Source organism: Drosophila willistoni (assembly GCF_018902025.1).
Source record: "Drosophila willistoni isolate 14030-0811.24 chromosome XR unlocalized genomic scaffold, UCI_dwil_1.1 Seg105, whole genome shotgun sequence".
Classification (NCBI taxonomy): Eukaryota; Metazoa; Arthropoda; class Insecta; order Diptera; family Drosophilidae; genus Drosophila; species Drosophila willistoni.
Genome location: NW_025814054.1, coordinates 3,224,338 through 3,243,983, shown reverse-complemented (window position 1 = coordinate 3,243,983; position 19,646 = coordinate 3,224,338). Strand labels below are relative to the sequence as shown.

Genomic DNA, 19,646 nt, shown 5'->3' with positions numbered 1-19,646 from the left:
TGTGTGTGTGTATGTGTGTTTCCATTGCTCATATGGTTATGTATGTATATACATCATATATGCATTTAAATATATATATATATAGATATATATATATATCTTTGAAGTATATTTTTTATATAATATTATTCTTGATGTTGTTGTTGCGCTATATGTATGTAGGTTCTGTGTGTGTGTGTGTGTGTGTGTGTGTGTGTTGCAGCTTCGCAGTTGTTGCCGTTGCTAATGTTTCTGCTGTCGAGCTGTTGTTGTTATTGCTGCTGCTGCTTCTGTTGCTGCTGCTGCTGTTGCTGCTGCTATTGTTGTTGTTGTTGTTGTTGTCATTGCGGTTGTCGGCGCCACCTTTTTTAATGGTATCCATTTGTAAATGCCGCAGGAATTAGTGGTCCCTGTAAATAAACGTTTCGTTGCAATTGAAAACGGAAGAAAATGCCAAGAAAATGCAACAAAAACAGGAAAGAAAAGAAAACAAAAAAGAAAGAGAAGAAAACAAAATTATTTAAATACAATATATCATTATTTGTTATTCAATTTTTTCTTTTTTTTTTTTGTAGTGTGTAATTTTGCGTTAATTTATTTGAAATTATTTTTCATATTGGTTCACATCTACGCACACATTTAAATATGTATATATACATACATATATAGAAAAGTGAAAGTTTATCTATATAGTATAAAACATTGATAAGTAGACAGATATATATGTATATATACACAGACTATAATAATAGTAATAATAATAATAATAATAATAGGTACAAGTGAAAAATTTGAGTTGAAAATTGATTGAGTAACAAAGAAAATGTTTAAGAAAAACGGAAAGAAGAAGAATAATGAAAATGTGCTAAAAAATTATTCCATTGACATTGACGAGGCTTGATAAAGAAGCAAAGTTCTGTTACTATATACATATGTACATATATCGGACAAATCCTGCCAGGAGCTAAAACTAAAGATCTTTTGTCTATATGAATCGATCCCTATAATCTATCAGAGGTGATCAAGTATTCAGTCTCTTAACTTGTTATTTGTGTTTGGAATTGTGTTAATGTCGTTTGTCTTACTGTGACATCTGAGACAGCAAAGGTCACGTTTTTGTGGCAAGCTTTTCTTCCTCAAGTCTCTCTCTCTCTCTCCCACTTTTGCTCTCTCTCTTTCTCTCTTCCACTCATTTGTATCGACAAAATGTTAGTAGTGTCGGTTGCCTAACCTTAGCGAAATGACGTTTCTGACAAACTGACAAAATGACAGGTATGACTGTTCTATTGTCGCGTAGATTTCGTATTCCCCATTCTAGCAAATCGTTTTAGTGCATGGATTATTCAGCTCCTGCCGGTGCTCCTGCTGCTGCTCCTGCTTCTGCTCATCTTCCACCACATATTCCTCCTCCTATTCCTCCTCTGACTTTTCGCACATTTCGCGCACACATTTTAGTTTATCAAACCTCGCTGTCATGGATATGATTTATGGAATTGTTATTTGTGGCTGCGCTTAGTATTATGTTTTTTGTTTTTTTATGTTGAATATTTGAGATACACATATATAGTGTATATATAATACATATATTTATATTGTATGGGAAAAACAAATTTAAATAAATCATAAACATTTTAATTGGAAACGGCCTAGAAAAAAAAAAACTGTGCTTTTGTGACGTGCATACGAACATTATCATTATAATTTTTTTTTTTTTTGCTATATATATATTTTATTTTAGATTTATGCTTGATTTTTCATTTCACTAGTTGTAGTTAGACGAATAAAAGGAGAAAACATAAAATTTAGTTGTTGATTAATTAAAAACACTGGCCGACATGATTATTATGTGTATTTTGAATTCAAAAAGTGTCCTTATCGAATACGGAATCGACTGATTTTGTATGAAAATTGGTAAGAAAAAAAAAAACAGTCTGAGGATAATAGGTAGAATCACCAATCAAATATTCTCAAATAACTCTAACAAAATAATAGTTCAAAATCTTTTGAATCCTAAAATATGTATTATGCAAATAAAGATAACTTTATTATTGCAAATTGTTAAGAATTTTTTCAATGTTCTAAAAAATAGACAATTCCAAACTGAAGAAACATCATTGGATAATCAATACTGCGACCATAGAACAAGTTGCTACTCTAAAAGCCCATTTTAAACCCAATATATAGTGTTTCGATCTGACGAAAAGCGGGTTTTCAGGATTGTCTCGCTAATATCTAATGTAGAGATCCATGTGACTTGGTTATAGAATGCATGAACAGGCATTAGAATCTCTTGGGTAGACTTAACTTAGATACAATTCGAAATACAATGACTGACAATGAGTGGGAACAATTTTACAAAAATAATAGAATACTTTAAAGGCATATTGCATACTTTTCGGTGCCAATTTAAAGCTACATCATTTTGTTCTTGCAACCATGACAATATTTTTGGCACTTTTTCTATTCAATTGAAAACTAAGCTTAGATTTTTAATTAACATACCGCATTTGTGTCAGAACACACTAAAATTTCAAATGTAAAACACTTTTTATATGAATTCATAAACAAACTTGTAGGCCAGTGTAATTGAAAATTGTTTTAGTTGAGAGTAAAAAGAGGTTTTTGGACAAAAGAGAGATCAAAAATCAAAGAAGAAATAAAAAGAGAGACAAAAACAAAAAACATAAACAAAAAAGAGACCAGAGAGAAAGAAAAAAAAAGAAAAAATGAAAAAAAAAAAAACACTTCTGTAGTTTTGTTGGTGTGCCTACCTTTGTGCAACTGCGTTTTGTTATATACTCTTATTTTCTTTCTTTGTTTTTACTTTATATTTTTTTTTTGGTTTTTTTTTTTTTTGTTTTTTTATATATATATTTTCAATTTAAATATATAATTGTATATATTTTTGGTATTTTTTTTCTTTTTCTTTATTTTTGGGATTATCAGTCTTTTTATATATTAGCCATCGCAAAGTTCAACGAATAAATCTGTACGAAATGAAAGAGAAATACGATACGATATATATATATATGTTTTCTTTTTGGAAAGGATAACGCAATCATTTAGTATTTATTTCTATTTTGATTTTGTTGATTATTATTTTGCACTAAGATCTTTTTTGTTTTTTTTTTTTTTTTATTATTATTGATATTGATTATATTTTGTCTGTCTGTTTGGAGAGTGTGTGAGAGAAACTAAAAACTAGGAGAGAGATACCAACAAAATGTTCAACTAAAGAGATTCTCATTATTTTGATTTTTATGTGATTTTTTCTCACTTTCTCGCTCTCGCTAGGCATTAAAACCAACTGTCTCATGTCTGACGTTGTGTGAGTGTGTGGAGGGGTGTGTGTGTGTAAGCGTCTGTATGTGTGACTGTGTTGGTGTTGGTGTTGGAGTGTAGAGAAGTGTATAACTTACCGGGCTATAGTTCAAAGGAGCACGGCTCACGGCAATGGGAAAGCCCGATGGCTGCGGACTGGTGGCCTGCACATAGCCCACATTGTCAGCGGTAGCCGAGCTATACATATCGATGGTCGGTCCCGGCGAATTGGTCGACGGGAATCCCTGCCTGCTGGCCGTGCTGGCGGCAGCAGCCGCGGCCGCAGCATGCGGCGATGCCGATGGACCAAAGCTATGAGCCGCAGCAGCTGCCTGATAATTGTTCATCACTGCAAAAGGGATAACCAGTTGAAGGACACAGAGCAAGGAATTAGTTATGGGCGAACAAAAGGAGAGACAGAAATAGATAAAACGATTAAGTGTACTTGAATTTCTCCAATTAATTGATCATCAAGTGCTTAATTGAACGAATGTTATGCAGCCTCAATATGCTGTCATATGTTCTAGTGGGGATTACTTAAAAAAATGTACAAATCCTCTCAGTTCTGTTAGTGCTTTATATTGGTTTTTTTCCTGAATCTACATATCTAGTTTTGATTTCCTTAAATCTTATGAAACATTGCCCACAAATCGGCACCATTTCAGTCTTCCAATAACGTTTATTTCATGGAATAATCGGCAGAACTATTTCTTATAAAAAAAAAAGTCCAAAAATGCATTGCATTGCTAAAACTAGTTGAGAATTACATCTAAATAAGTTATTAGAGCACAGATAGCGGCCCATAGCCCATGTGGGACCTATTGTACGAGTGTTCTTCGTTTTGCCCCGTTTCCATGCTGCTCTCAAGTGCACTTCGTGTTGACTTCGGGATGCACAAAGATTGCAAAACGATCAAATGTGGGTGCCTACCCCTTTTGTAGATCGATGATTGAGGCAAAATTTGTTCCCCTTCTTTGTTTTGCGAAGTGTCAAACGCACACATGCATTGACAATTTTCTATGACTCACTTTGGGACTATCCCTGAACTAGAGTTCACCTTTAATTGAAATTATCTTACTGAACGATTGCGTTAACTTAGTCATGGGTTCGCTTTGAGGAATGTTGGAAAAGTACTTTTCATATTGCTAGTTTGGTTTGGAAAAAAATCGCCTATCGCCTTATAGTTGCATATCATTCGCAAATTCAGATGTAGAACAGAAATATGTTAAATAAAACTAAAGAAACTGGATGGTCAATGATTGGAGTAGCTGATGGACTTGGACACTTACCTGATAGCGCCTGTGTTAGCAGTGGCGTATTGTTATTGGGAGTGAGTTGCCCATTGGTTAGATCAACTGTAAGTGGCAGAAAAGATTACAAAACGAATGGACATTAATAGAGATAAGTATGTGGGTAATGGGTAACATTATATATATGTATATATATATAGTTATAGGTATAGTAGTATTAGTTAATGGAATAAGTAGTAGACAGCTACTAAGTTGGTTAAAAGTTTGGTTTTGGGCAGGATATGTATAAATATATGTATGTAGTACCTAAGAGATAAATATGTATATGTTGGTATATATATATATATATATTGAAGATATATAGATGCTCAAAAAACTAATTGATAAAACATATTTCAAAACGAAGTACAAGTGAGTATACCAGTTTGAAGTACAAGTATATAAATATATATAAATGTTTATATACTTATATATATGTACGCTTTAAATGCGTTTGTGGTGTGACTTCTCTATGTGTATGTGAAGTTCAGTGACTAATTGTAAGACTGAAAGAGCTAACAATATACCGGTACGTTAACTACGATCAAAGAAACAAAAAATGTAAAAAGAAGAAAAGAGGGAAATATTCAAACCAAACACTGTGGGGGGAAGGGAGTGGGCAACAAAAAAAAAGAAATCAAAATGGAGAAAAAAGCTAACTAGAACGCAGGTTATGAAAACACAAAGTGCTCGGTTATTAAACGAGCAACATTGAGACAGAATGGGTTACGGCTGGGGATAAGGGCAAGGACCAGGGGCAGAGCAGGGCCACAGGGTTGACACTGCTTGCTGTAGTTGTTGTTGTTGTTGTGGTTGTCCTTTTCTAACAAAGCCAAAACCAAAACCCCAAACTCAGTTACTACGTTTGGCTTGGCCTCCCCCTTCACAAACCACCCACTGGATGGATGGAAGGGCATGGGGGGGAAGGGGGAAGGTTTGCACTTTCCTTTCGGCCTTATGGCTGTTGTTGTTGTTGTTGTTTTTCGTTGCTGTTCGTTGGTCGCAGCTGCTGCAGCAAGTAAAAATACGCTAGCACCAATATTGAAATGACAACACAGAATGTGAAATGAACGAGACAAACAAACAGAGCAAAAAAATAAAAACGCAACACACACACACACACAACCCCAAAAAAAAAAAAAAAAATAAAGAAAGAAAGAAATGAAAATGAATGAAAGCAAGAAATAGAATGGGAAAAACGGAAAAGGGAAGCGAATCCAAAACGACAACCAAAAAAAAAAAAAAACCGAGTAAAGGCAACGGGTTATGGTCAATGGGAACGTAGCGCAGTTGCATTTCCTGCGGAAACACAAAAATTGATGTAACGTAACGTGACGTAACGTAACGAGCCATGGCCCAGTCATTGCCTGTGATACTCTACCATGGACCATGGACATAGCATGGCTGACTATGAAAATTAATCCGTAGAATAAATATTTGATAACAAAAGAAAACGAAAATCAATAAAAAATCAGTTTAGAAACTAAAATCACAATAAAGGCAAAAACTTTTCCATTAGCTTTTGAAAGGGTAATGACTGGGTCGTTGTTGATTAAAGTGATCTCTTTCAGATTTCTGATTTTGTTGTCCTTTTTGCCATTGTGTGCGTGTGTCCGTGTGTGTGTATGTATGTGTGTGGTGCGTTCGTTCTGTGAGTCTGTGGCGCCAATCAACTTTGGCTTACGTTCACGTTTACATTTTGCGCCATGTTGTTTTCATTAGAAAAGCAGAGAAATTTTGCAAGAAGTTACAGAGTAAACGATTAAGGTCCCCTCACACACAATCACACACACACCCACACACACACACACATATTCCAGCAGCACTTTTAGCCATATATGTAACTTATTATCCATCATTTCCGACCTGAAGTATCTCTCTAAGTGAGCAAGTGTGTGTGTGTGTGTGAGCTTCATTTATGAAGCTGGCAACCCTAAACACTAAAGGGGTTGGGGCATTTGGTCACACTCACACAATTTGGTTGGTTTTTGGTTTCTTGTTTTTGGCAACAAACTACAAAAATATATTATTAAATATACTTAAGCTAAATTAAACAGAAATACAATTACAATTAGTTTTTCAACATGTTTTGGTTTTTTTTTTTTTTTGTTTGGCGTGATTTAGTTACTACACAATTATTGGTTTTTGATTTCAGCTTTTTCAATAACGGTTTCACATATATAGTATGTTTATATAAGTAGCTACTACTAATGAGATTATATGACACAATTTGTAAAATTCATTTGAATAATTAATTATTATTATTTGCTGTTTGTTTTGTTTTTTGTTATTCTATTCTATTGATAGATATATATAAGTAAAATGTATAAGTATATATAATTGTAATAATAAAGAAAACTACACAGTTAATGTATGTATATATATGTGGGTGTATATGTGTATGTGTGTGTGTGTGTGTGTTTCTCTATGGGTTAATATGGTTATGGACTGTTCCTAAAAACAGTTTACAAATTTGTTATTATTATTGTTTCTTTAATGTTTTGCTAAACTAACATTGATTAGAAATTGTTAAAACAAAATTTTGTGATATGAGCGGCTTTTGGAATTATATAGAGATATACATACAGATACATGTATATGCATATCTTTGTATGTAGAGCCACCACACAATAATAAAAACACGAAACAAAAAAAACGAAAGAAAAAACACAGAAACGAAAGAGTTGCACATAAAGCATTTCATAGAAAATTTTTGTATTATAAGACGACCATTAGCTGACCTTGTTGAAAGCTGACCAACATGATGATAATAATAATGATGATGTTGCTGCTGCTGCTGCTGCTGCCATTGCTGGGATGTTGCTGTTGCTGTTGCCGTCGTTTCCATTGCCGTCGTTTGCCAAGTTGCTGTCAAGTTTGTTTAGGCATACGCCTCGATAGCCACTTTGTCACTCAAACTGTCGCTCTGCCTTTCTCTCATTCTCCCATTCTGCCATTCTTCCTGGCTCTGTTTTGTGTGTTTTGTTGCTGTCAATTCCATTTTTGGATTTGCGTTTATATATGTATGTATGTAGTTGTATTAATTTAAATGAAATCCATCTAAAGCCAAAAAGCCTCGCGGCAGAAGAAAAACGCAGAGACTTTTGCTTTGTTTTTGGTTTCGGCTTTTGTATCCGTTTATATTTATTTAATTGTTTTTTTTTTTTTTTGTAATATTTTGTGCATTTTGTTATTAGTTAATAACTTTTTGAGATTTTTGCTCAAGCAAAAAAAAAAAAGGAGGATTTTTATATTTTTTCAATGCTGCATAATCAATTTTCGAAGCGTTTTTCTCTCTTGTTTGTTTTGTTGTCTCTTATAAATCACAGTATATATGTGTAAAATACATATCCATGTGTGTGTGTGTGTGTGTGTGTGTGTGTAGTACGTATATATATATAAACAACTTGCAAGCATTTTGATAAGATATTTTTATTTTTTATGCCACGAGGAGCAGTTGCCTTTTTGTCCCGCTTTCTGGACAATTAACTAAGTAACAGCTTAAAGATGCATTCTCCTTTTTTCTTTGGATTATATATAAATATTATATTATATATGTATGTATGTATGTATATATATATATATATGTATCTGTTTTGGTATAGGTATTAGTATGCATGTGTATATATATTATATATAAGTATTTGTGTATGGCATCAATAATCTTTATGAGTGTGAAAAAAAAAATTACACAAATAATAATCAAAAAAAAAACTTTCTTTCGGGACATATTTTGTATATATAGAAAAATTTGATTTTTCATATGCAACTTAAAAAAAGTTTTCTTTTCCTTTTTTTTTTGTTTTCTCAGTTTTATGTTGTTGTTGTTCTTATTATTTGGCTTTTGCTCTTCAAAAATGGATGGACATATTTTTTTTTAAGTATTGTATTTTGGTTTTCCTTTTCCTTGTTGTTTTAATTTTTTTGGTTTTTATTTTTTATTTATAAAATATAGTAAATAGAGATATAAGTTTATGTGTATATATACATATTTTCTATGTATATTATATATGTATTATAATAAGTAGGTTTTTTTTTTTTTATCTGTTTTGTAAAATTTAGTTTTTGCATAGTTTTTACTTTTGGTTTATACATAAATTTATGTATCTGATTTTTTTCCCATTTGATGCTTTTTGATGAAGGAAATTTCTTTCTGTTGTTAAATGTAAGCCAAATGCTTTATAATTATGATCAGAATGATGATGATTCTGATGCTGATAATGATGATGATGATGATGATGATGTGGATGATAATAATAATAATGATGAAAAATGGCAACTCATCTATAGTAGGTATATAAATCTATTTAAATCTACTAAATAATAAAAATGATTTCCTCTTTTGCTCGTTCTTTTTATATAGTTTAGTTTGGTTTATTCGCTAATTATCTAGAAAACTCTAGGGGTAACAATAATAATATGCAGCAAATTAATTAAAGGATAATAATGGGACACTAGACCTATGTATATATGTTTGCCTGTGTGTGTGTGTGTGTGTGTGTCTGGGTGTTATCTAAATGTTTTTCCACTGTGCGCATTTTTGTTTTGGCTGCTGGCTGTTGTTGTTTTTGTTATTTTGTGGGTAAGCGAAACAAACTAATTTATGCACAAATGGCCAAACTACAAAACAAAAATGAAATTTTCGTTCATTTAAATGCTATGGCAAAATAGTTTTATAAATAATAGATAAATGTTATATGTCCCTGAAACAAAAACCAAAAACAAAAAAAAAAACAACAAAAAAATGAGAATTTTCCAACCAAATGGGAATATTTGGTGAAATATATCTCAGTATATGTATTCGTGTGTGTGTGTGTGTGTGTGTATTTTAATGAGCTTGATGAAGAGTGAAAGGAAAATGGGAAAATGACAAAGATTCACTTGCTCTGGCTAAGCCAAAAGTAAACCAACTTAATATACCCTTGCAAAATCACATATTATGACCGATTTCCCATAAATTTAGATGGCATTTGAAACAAAACTTGATAATAAACTAATTTGTAAGGGACTTGAAGTTTTCTCATCGTCTAGATATATATATATATATATCTATGGTATTATATATATTTTTAATAAAAATTAAATTTCATTTCTAACATTTTGGACAGCTTATAAATGATCAAAAACGACAAATGCTTGTCTATTAGTTTGAATAATTAATTGAGTTACTAACTAAACATATGAATATTTCATCTTAAATGTAGAAAATTCTTCTGTGATAATAAAAGCTAATAGAGAAATTCGAATTCCCTTGATCGTACAAAGTTGAGATAAAAATGGAAATTAAGTTGATTAGTTATAGAAACAAAAAAAAATAGTTTTTAAACATAAATGACTGTTTTTTTGTTAATAAAAAACTAGTTTCTATATCTCATCCAGCATTTGAAAGTTTATTTTTAGAGAAGTCAACTTAATGAGTTTATTGTTGTATAAAAAAAATTGTATTATTCCTAATTGATTAGCAAACAACATGAAACATATCAGCTCATCAGTTAAAATATGAGTCAAGTGTGATGAAAAATATGATTCTAAAATAAGTCTCATATGGATTTCGATAAAACTTGTTGTTAATGGCCCAAAAAGTAATCAAAAATTGAATCAAAGAAGAGGATATAACTTATAAACAACGTATCAAAAGGAGACGTGATTGGGCTATCATTCTCTGCCAACAAAGAAGTCATTTTTGGATCTTCTTTATGACTATTTCATCAAAAGAAGGATTTGAAAAGAATGTTTAGGTATTGTTTGAATTAGTTATGATTCCATTTTTTGCAAGAGCATCAAAATTCAAAATCAGAATGTAATTTTTTTCCCAGTTAAATTTCAACGCACACACACACACAAGTGTCAGTTATATGTATGTTATATGCGGTTGTTCTTGGTTTAATTGATTATGTAGTTGTGTCTAATCCTAAAGTCTACGATTATAAAGACATTTATATATGTAATACAGGGTGCTACTACTACTACTACTACTACACACACACAGATATATATGTATGTGTGTTTTGTTAGCTATGTTTTGTATGTATGTTTTGTTAGCTAACTAGCCGGATCTCTCTATGATCTCTAGAATAAATCTAACTAGCTAAAAATTGAGTTTTAACGAGTTCAACGAATGCCATTATACGAATACGATTATATATGCTATATAGGGTGGAATCGCTATACGATACTAGAGATAGATAGAGAGAGAGCGAGACAGAGATAGAGCAAGGGTTAATTCTAATATATTGTGAATAACTGTTCTATATTAATTGCAGATCTAAATGTGGATTACATGTATCGATTTCTCTTCAACTAACGTATATAAGTTTTCAAATTTGATTTTTTTTTGGTTTTTGTTGTTTTCAGTTTGTTTTTCTTTTTAATTAGTTGTTGTTGTTGTTACCATTTAACATTAAAAATGTTTGATTCTTATTTTTTGTTTCGGCTGTTGTTGCTGTTATTTTTAATTAATATTGTTGTTGTTGTACCTACTTGTCCCAGTACAAATGAGTTTTTCTTTACTTTTGGTTGTTGCTCATGTTGAGAGACCGTTGAACGTAAAATGAACAGAAAATGGAGAAATCAATCAAATGAAACTCAAAAATTGAAGCACGGCCTTTCTTCATCTTAATTGTCCTCTCATTGTCAGACTTTGGTTCAGTTTGTCTATATAGATATACATACAATATTAGTTTTGTATATATGTATGTACATATATTCGTTTTTAGTAGTTTCAAAAATTGATATTGCCCAGAAATTGTGATTTAATTGCCGCCGAGCGTGCCGTCAATGCCGTGGCCAAGGGCAATGTCAACGCCTGTTGATGGTACCCCGCCGTTTGGCCAGTTGCCGCATTTGGACCAACTGCAGCAGCAGCAGCGGCGGCAGCAGAGACACCACCAACATGACCAGTCGGTGGACCTCTGCTGCGGCCTGGTGTCGTGCTACATGTGGTGCCATAACTTCTACCGATGCCACAAATTGTCAAGCCTACAAAATCATACGAGATACAAGATATATATGTATATATATATATATATATGTATGTATGTATGCGTGTAAAGAAACATACACACACACAGTTTATAAATGGGGAAAGAAAAAGAGAGAGAGAGAGGGAGAGAGAGAGAGAGAGAGAGAAAGAGAGCAAGTGAGAGAGTGAAACAGACAGCAGTTATACAAAAAAGGGAAGCTGGACAGGACATCAAGTTATATCGTTCTATGTAGTATATACTACAAACTGCTGGTAGCTGCAAAACAATTGATTTATGACTGAAGGAATTTCACCCAACCAGCCGTTAGCCGGTATAGAAGGACTGTAACTGCAATTGCAACCAGCTACAACCATCATTCATTCATTCATTCATTTATTGCCCTGGACATGCTAACGACTAGAAAACGAAAAAAAAAAAAAAACAAAGAACATACAAATATTCCTTAAATTGTAACGAAAATCCAATGAAAATTGTTCACAATTTTCATTTGAAATATAATTTTCATATACGCAATACGTTATGTTTGTCTTTTGCTAAGACTTTTCAATTTCAATACATTTCAAATGCATACAATTTGTTAAAACGATCTTTTTAATACAGCAAATATCTAAAAAGTATCGTATTTAGATGTATTAGTGTTAGCATTTTGATTAATAGTTTCAAAATGTTTCTCATCCTTAAGAGGTCTAGAAGTTTTTCGCCAATTCGATAGATTTATCGATTGTTTCACAGCTCTAACAGTCGCAGTTTGAAAAATTCAATGGGAAAGAGAGTGTGTGCGTTTGTGTGTGTGGGAAAGAAGGTTCAAATATATGTATGTGTGTATATCATAAGGTAAAAGCCCTAGTAGCCAGTGTTGCTTAATTGGTTGGAATTCGCAAATTAGTTGTGGCATGTGGGTGTTGTCTGCGTGAGTGTGTGTGTGTGTGTGTGTGCGTGTGTGGGTTAGTAATGCAAATGATAAACACAAACCCAAGCAGCACATTAACGTATCAAGTATCTAATGATGTATGTAAATTTCCATAGAAATGTCTGCCATCTTGGGAATGCAAATGCATATATCCTATTTATTAGGAGAATATTCTGCTTGGAGAAATTATTTCATTCTTATTGAATTGCATTTTCCTGATGTGTGTGTGTGTGTGTGTGTATATTGATATGACGAACGCAAGGTTTTATTCTTGTTCGATTTTACTTTATTTGACAAACAACAAAAAAGTAGAACAAAAAAATAATTATAATTTCTTACTATTTGAGTAAGATCAAAAAAAAAAATTAACCAAAAATCGTCGTAATACTCAATATATACTAAATGTAGATTATAGTTAGATAGAGAGACGTGAGTGTGTGTGTATGTGGGTTACTTATAAGTAAGACGTAAAAGTCACTTATATATATAACTATATATATGTATATTTGCTCAATCCTAGGCTGAGCTTGTCGTTGGATTAACCAGATAATCACCACCGATCAGTATGCGATTCTCCGGCATTACGCCCATTATATTGGCTAGAAAGCAAAAGAAAACCAACAATAAAACGAAACGAAAAGAAGAAATAAAACACGAAGAATGCAATTGACATTGACGTAGGGAGGGCGGGAGGGTGGAGGAGGCTTAAAATTTGTTTCAAATCACGAGTTACGAGTGAAAGCGGAAAGGGGGAACCAACATGGGACTGATCTAAAGACAAAGTTAGTGAGACTAAAATATATATATATATATGTATTTTTTGCCATAGTATAATTAACTATGTGTAGGTATGTCTTTGTGTGTGTGTGTGTGTGTGTGTATATCTATAGTATGAATCGGGCATTTCGTCATATCAAAATAACACAAAAATTAGTCACAGAAATAATGGGTCTTTTACACATTTGTTTTCTTCTTCTCGCAGTTTTCACTAGCAATTCCAATTTTTCAAAAGGGCTCTGAGTTCCACATATATGTATGTATGTTTGCATATGTGAATGTATTCTCTGTGTGTGCGTGTGTGTGTTTGTGTGAGTAAGTAATAAACGGATAGAACTTACCAGTTGGATAGGGTAGACCAAAGCTAGGATAGCCGGAATATCCGCGACCAGCGGCATAGGCAGCATAAGCAGCTGCTGGAAAGCCTAAAAGAGAATGATGAAAAGAAAATGGAAAATCATAATTAATTTTCATGTTGTAGCAATTCAAATAAAACGTTAATAAAAGTTATCCAGTTTTGTTGCAAATATTAATTATCGTTGCATACTTCTGGGGTGCAATCTCAACTTTGAGAGGTTCTACTTAGTTTTGAGAGAAACATTTTGAAACATTTGAATTTCAATATAATATTTAGGTAAAGCTCGAGAAAAATGATAATTCTAATTGAAATATAGTGTAATATGTTACTTTTCTGATTCAAACTGGATTTTGTTTTATTAATATATGTAAGTAACTAAAGATTGTTATAATGCTTACCTTCTGGCAATGTCCCCAGACCCCACATGATGTTATCTAAAGATGTTTGGAGTTCACAAAGCGCAAAGAGAGTATGAGAGATAGAGAGAGAGAGAGAGAGAGACAGATAGAATGGGAGAGAAAGAGAGAGAGAGCATAAAGAAAATATTAATTATTATGATTGTTTAATTTTTTTTTTTTTTTTGGTTTCAACTAATTTAAAGTTAGAGAAATCAAGTAAATTTGTGTTAGATATAAGATTTGAAGAGACTAATTGTTATATAAATCGATATATAATTGATATATATATATATAAATATATAAAGAAGTATTATATGTTATGTAATATGTATGAAAGAGTTGTTTGTTTTTTTTTTGACTATAGAGAGATTCGTTATTCGGTTTTCATCTGTGTATGTGTGTGTGTGTGTGTGTATGTACTCTTAGACAACTAAATATTTATGTGTGTGTGTGTGTGTGTAAGACAACTAAGAAACAGTCGATTGTTTCACTATATATCTATATATGGATATATATGTGTGTAATATATGTTTATTTACTATATCATCTAAAATCGTTAATGCTAAATTTTTTCTGCTTTAATTATTCATTGTTTTGTATTTGGCATTTCACTTGTAACAGCCTTGATCTGAGCTATATGTGTGTTTTATATATTTTTGTTGTTTTTAAATATCGACGTTTACAGCAAACGTCTTGAGACACAATTCTAAACACTTATTAGTTATATAATATGATAAATATACGTAGAATATATCAATAGACTAAGACATTTAGTTGTTTTACTAAGCTAAAAATATTTCTGTGTGTGTGTGTGTGTGTGTGTGTGTGTGTAGGTTTCTCCAGAGGAGGAGCAGAGACCAAGAGAGGGAGAGAGAGAGAAAGCACACACTCCTTTCTACTATAGGAATGAAGCTCTCCCTCTTCCTTCTCTAAGCACCACTTCCTTCATTGGCATCGGAAACCAACTAGTTAAGACGAAAGATTTAATGTTACACAAATGACAAGAATGTTTAGAGAAACTAAGATGATCTAAATGTAATTCAAATAGAAATTCCACTACAAATTAAAAACTTATGTTTTGGCAAATTAAAAAATATAAAAAGAAAGAGACCAACAAACATTGGAATTAATATTGATTTAGCTAATTAATTGATTAGTTAGTTTTACAAATAAAATTTCGTTTTATTTTTTTTTGGCATCGATTCCTCTCGTTTTGTTAATATTGTAACTACGTTGATTTTAATTCTCATATCATCTGTTATCATCTTTTCCACACTCCTCCACCATATGTTCTCGTTCATTCATTCGTTCATCTTTGGCATCAAATCAATTGTGTGTAGAGACGGTTGGGTTTACTTTTCCATTTGGATATATGTATGTATATATATAACTAGGATTATATCGCTTTTTTTTTTGTTTTTTGTTAGCGCTTAGTGCGCTTTAAGTTATGTAATTAGAAGAAATATGTAGCTAGTTTCTCATGTTAAAGACAAATTTGTAATGGCTATATGGAAACACACACAAGCACACTCATATCTCATAGATATGTACATGTATTAGTATATGTGTATGTGTATGTAAATGTAAGTAAGTTGCCTTGTCATTACGTATTACAAGTTAGTTGCTCAAAGGGGGTCGTCGGGCCATTCGAGCTGTCCATTTGAGGCTGTAATTTGGATAAAGGCTTTTATAATTGGCATAACTTATCCATTATCCATTTTTGGCAAATTACAAAACTGACAGCTGTCCGGCAACGCCAACTACAATGGCAAACTTCCTTCAATCATAAAGTATCACACATACATACATGTACATATAGGCATGTATGTGTATGTGCGTGTGTGTGTGTTTGGTTGTAGTTACTTTCTAAGTTGTTTTTGTTTGTCTTCTTTAGATTCACTTACAATCTAATTCAATACATTTTGCTAGTTGTTTTGGTTTTTTGTTTTTCGCTTCGTTTCTTTTGTTGATTTTGGTTTTTTTTTTGAAGAGCTATTTGTTGATATGATTTTAATAATGTTAGATGTACAAGATTTTTGTTAGCTTTTTTTTTTTGTTGGTGTCGACGATTAATGTTAATTACAATTTTTTAATTCAATAAATATTATTCGATTCATTTTACACACATATAAGTAAATATATATATATATATTGATATTTCAAAGATCTCTTAGGTTCTAAAACGTACAAAAAAAAAAAAAAAAGTATAAAAAAATATATGCAAAAAAAAAAAAATTGTTCGCTAAGACTTTTTGTTTGTACTTAGACCTTGATTTTTCTGTTTTTGTATATTTTTTTTTTTTTTTAAGTTTTTTTTTACATGGAAATCGCCGCTAAAGAAATCTAAAAATTGATATAGTTAGTTAAGTTGTTGCCTAAGCAGCTCACTCTATAGGATCTGCTCTTAGCCTAGATATATAGTAGTAGTATGTAATATGTAAGTTTAGTTAAGTTAGTTTCTTAAACAAAAGTTTCACTTAAGTTCCTAAAATATGTGGAAAGAAAATATATGAATGCGCCGCTAAGTTGGGATTATAACGCAATATTGCTGACGATTTTTCAGATATTTGTTTTCACAGACAGACACATACAGATATATGCAAATATATACACATATATCTGGGTATATATATGTATGTATGTATGTATGTATAATTAAGTACAAGTACATGAAGTAAGTAAGTAATAGTGTGTATACGGATTACATTAATTTGTTCAATATGTATGTATATGTATATAGATTAATTTTATATGGCTAAAGCACGTAATCCTAGGCCTAGGAGTTAAATGTATTTAAGATAGTTCTTGCTTGATAATTTTTTCTTTTTTTTTTTTTTTGGTTTTGGACATTGAGACGGAATGAAAGTTATACGGTGTGTGTTTGTTTGTCAGTGTATCTGTCTGAATGTCTGTGTGTGTTTGTGTGTTTGTGTGTGTGTCTTTGTGTCTATGTACGTGATCTGAGAAATCAATTTGGCAATCAAATTCATTTTTAAAATTCATTATTGATGCCTTGTAGGTGGTCAGATGCCAGGCAATTGATAAAGTGTTGCTGCTGCCGCTGCAGCCGCTGCCCCTGGCATTTCGAGTGCCGTCGGCATGGCCAACAGCTCGCTAAGAGGATAATGAGCGGCTGCCAGTGCAGCATTCTGACGCAATTGCGCCTGCTGTTGGACGACAGCAGCGGCTGCTGCCGGCGCCGTTGCTGCGGCAGCTGCCGTAAGGGCGCCCAGTGTGCTGGCAGCAGCGGCAGCATTTGGTCCTGCTCTCAGGCCTTGGCTAACGGCAGCGGCAGCCAAGAGACGCTTATAGCCAACAACGGCTGCGGCATCGGCATAAAGCGAATTGGCCAGCGCGGCATTGCTATGGCTAACATTGGCAGCGGCTGCATATTGCAGCAATGATGGGCCGGCAGCACCAGGCGCTGGACTCGAGAGGGGCAGAAGTGAGGGGGCGGCAGCGGCCAGAGCTAGACTCTGTTGTTGCTGCTGCTGCTGTTGCTGCTGTTGTTGCTGTTGGTGTTGGGCAGCGGCGGCAACGACAACCGCAGCCTGTTGCTGCTGTTGGTGTTGCTGCTGTTGCTGCTGCTGCTGCTGCTGATTTGCAGCTGAAATTGCAGCCGAAATATGCGATGGCAAGGGATAGGGAGTATAACGTAATGAGGCTGCTGCAGCCGCTGCCCCCAACAATTGCTGATGATGTTGATGATGGTGATGATGATGAGGTGTATGTTGTGGTTGTTGTTGTTGTTGCTGTTGTGAGTGTTGCTGTTGTTGGTGATGGTGTTGGTTGTGGTGGTGGTGGTGTTGGTGGTGGTGCTGCTGCTGCTGCTGTTGTTGCAGCACTGTTGCTGCGGCCGCTAAACTACTTGGCAAAAGGCCAGCAGCAGCGGATGTTGCAGCAGCCGCCGCCGCTTGATTTGCGTGGCTGCCCCAGACTAACAACTCACCGTAAGCAGAACGACCGGCCGCACGGGTCTTGGCCAGATTTGCCGGCAGCATTACCTCCTTGGGTTGAGCCTTCTTGCACTCGACCTGCAGCCAGATAGAGATAGAGCGATATCGAAAAAGAGAGAGAGAGAGAGAGAGAGAAAAAAAACAGTGAAATCTCCGTGTTGGTGCTGCGTTTCATTTCGCTACGCTTGACTTACCATTTTGTTGTTTATCTCATGGAAATGAATTTCGCAAACTTTGTCTACCACATCTTCGCTTTGAAATGTAACGAAGCCAAAACCTGAAAAAAATTGAAGAAAAAACAAAAAAATCGTCAAGCAAGAATGAGAAAAGGATGGCGTCAGAGTCCTGGCAGAGAGTCCTGCAAGCAGGCAAACAAGTTTAAGAGCTGCAAAAATTGAACGAAATATGCTTTTGTGTCGAGCTCGGCGAGAGCAGCTAAATAATTTACTCAAGTGTCGAGACAGAGGCGGACTCGACCCGACTGTTCCTTCTCTATTCCCCCCTTTTGCTCTGACCTCAATCTGGTGCAGCCAACACACACCAGCCCTCCTGCAGGGACTCTTCAAGTGCCGCCTGGATGAGTAATTCAAACACTGGACGACGGCTCCGAGTTTACATAATAAACTTTATTTCTTTGCTTGCATAGAAGGAGCAGAAGGAGGAGAAGGAGGAGCAGGAGCAGTAGAAGGAGGTGCACAAAAAGAAGGACACTGAAACTGTACGCAAAAGTTTTTCCACATAAATACATATATTCGTTGATCTGTTGGTTGAAAAAATATCTATAGCCTACTTTTTTGGGCAATGCAAACAAATGAATAAGCGAAATTGTGATAGCAAAATACAATCTTAGGACACTAGAGAAGGACACAGTCTTTAAAAATTGCATAATTAGTTAAAATGCTTATCTACATACATATATACATTACATATAAAAACTCAAATTCTTTTCAAAAGTTTCTTTATTCGGAAAACGTTCAAAGTGCAGCCTAATGAGTACTATTTGGGTTGGTTTAAAGGATAATGAGTTTTATTTTGCAAATGTGTATACATGTTTTTCGATATCTTTATTATATTTCAAGCAATTCAACACACCACATTTCTGTTGCCACTTTGTTTATTTTTTTTTTTTTTGTGGTTTCATCTAATTAGAAAGAATTATGCTTGCAAATACGATACATCCATACGTCCTCTCCCTTTGGTGCTCAGTTTCTTTCTCTTCCAATCTTACTTTTCACAAATATGACTAAGGAAAGTGCAATTGGTATTTTCTCTCGTCTTGCTATTTAATTAAATTATACAATTCAAATATCAGATTTCCTTTCCACACACTTTTCGCTTAAGCAATTTCCATTCGACTTCCTTTTATCCACCCACTCACACACTCACACACAAAGTTCGTGGCAAAGAGGTTGGTAAAGTTGAGAGAGGTTACCAGCTAAGACGACGTTCCACCACTTTTGGTCTTATCGAGGCTTTTCAATTAGCGCAATTGTCTGAGATTTCACATGGTCGAAAAAGAGTCGAAAGAGGAAAAAACGTGGCAGGAGCGAGAGAGAGAGAGAGAGAGATTGGGAGTAAAGGGCGACGTTTAGAGTGCCTCTATGCAATTAGCAAGGCCAAGTGCAGACACCTGATGCCTTTCCACTACCTCCCTCTCATTCCTTACCATGGATCC

At 33.8% G+C, this 19,646-nt stretch overlaps 1 protein-coding gene across 6 annotated transcripts in view; it reads right to left on the bottom strand.

The window, feature by feature from the left end:
* Positions 1-279: 279 nt before the first annotated feature.
* Positions 280-19,646, bottom strand: part of LOC6646085 (RNA-binding protein Musashi homolog Rbp6) — a 200,971-nt gene continuing 181,604 nt past the window's right edge. For 2 of the 6 annotated variants that reach the window (XM_023177881.2, XM_023177885.2), the window contains 7 exons: positions 18,166-18,248; positions 17,965-18,049; positions 14,016-14,051; positions 13,601-13,684; positions 4,590-4,655; positions 3,399-3,649; positions 280-389 (listed from right to left, as the gene is read on the bottom strand). In XM_023177881.2, coding sequence (XP_023033649.1) covers positions 348-389; positions 3,399-3,649; positions 4,590-4,655; positions 13,601-13,684; positions 14,016-14,051; positions 17,965-18,049; positions 18,166-18,248 — 647 coding nt within the window. In that variant the 3' untranslated portion in view covers positions 280-347. Of the gene's footprint in view, positions 390-2,893; positions 2,967-3,398; positions 3,650-4,589; positions 4,656-11,292; positions 11,568-12,874; positions 13,082-13,600; positions 13,685-14,015; positions 14,052-17,023; positions 18,050-18,165; positions 18,249-19,646 lie in introns of those variants that run through there. The other 4 variants (XM_023177882.2, XM_023177883.2, XM_023177884.2 and 1 more) reach the window with 4 other exon arrangements.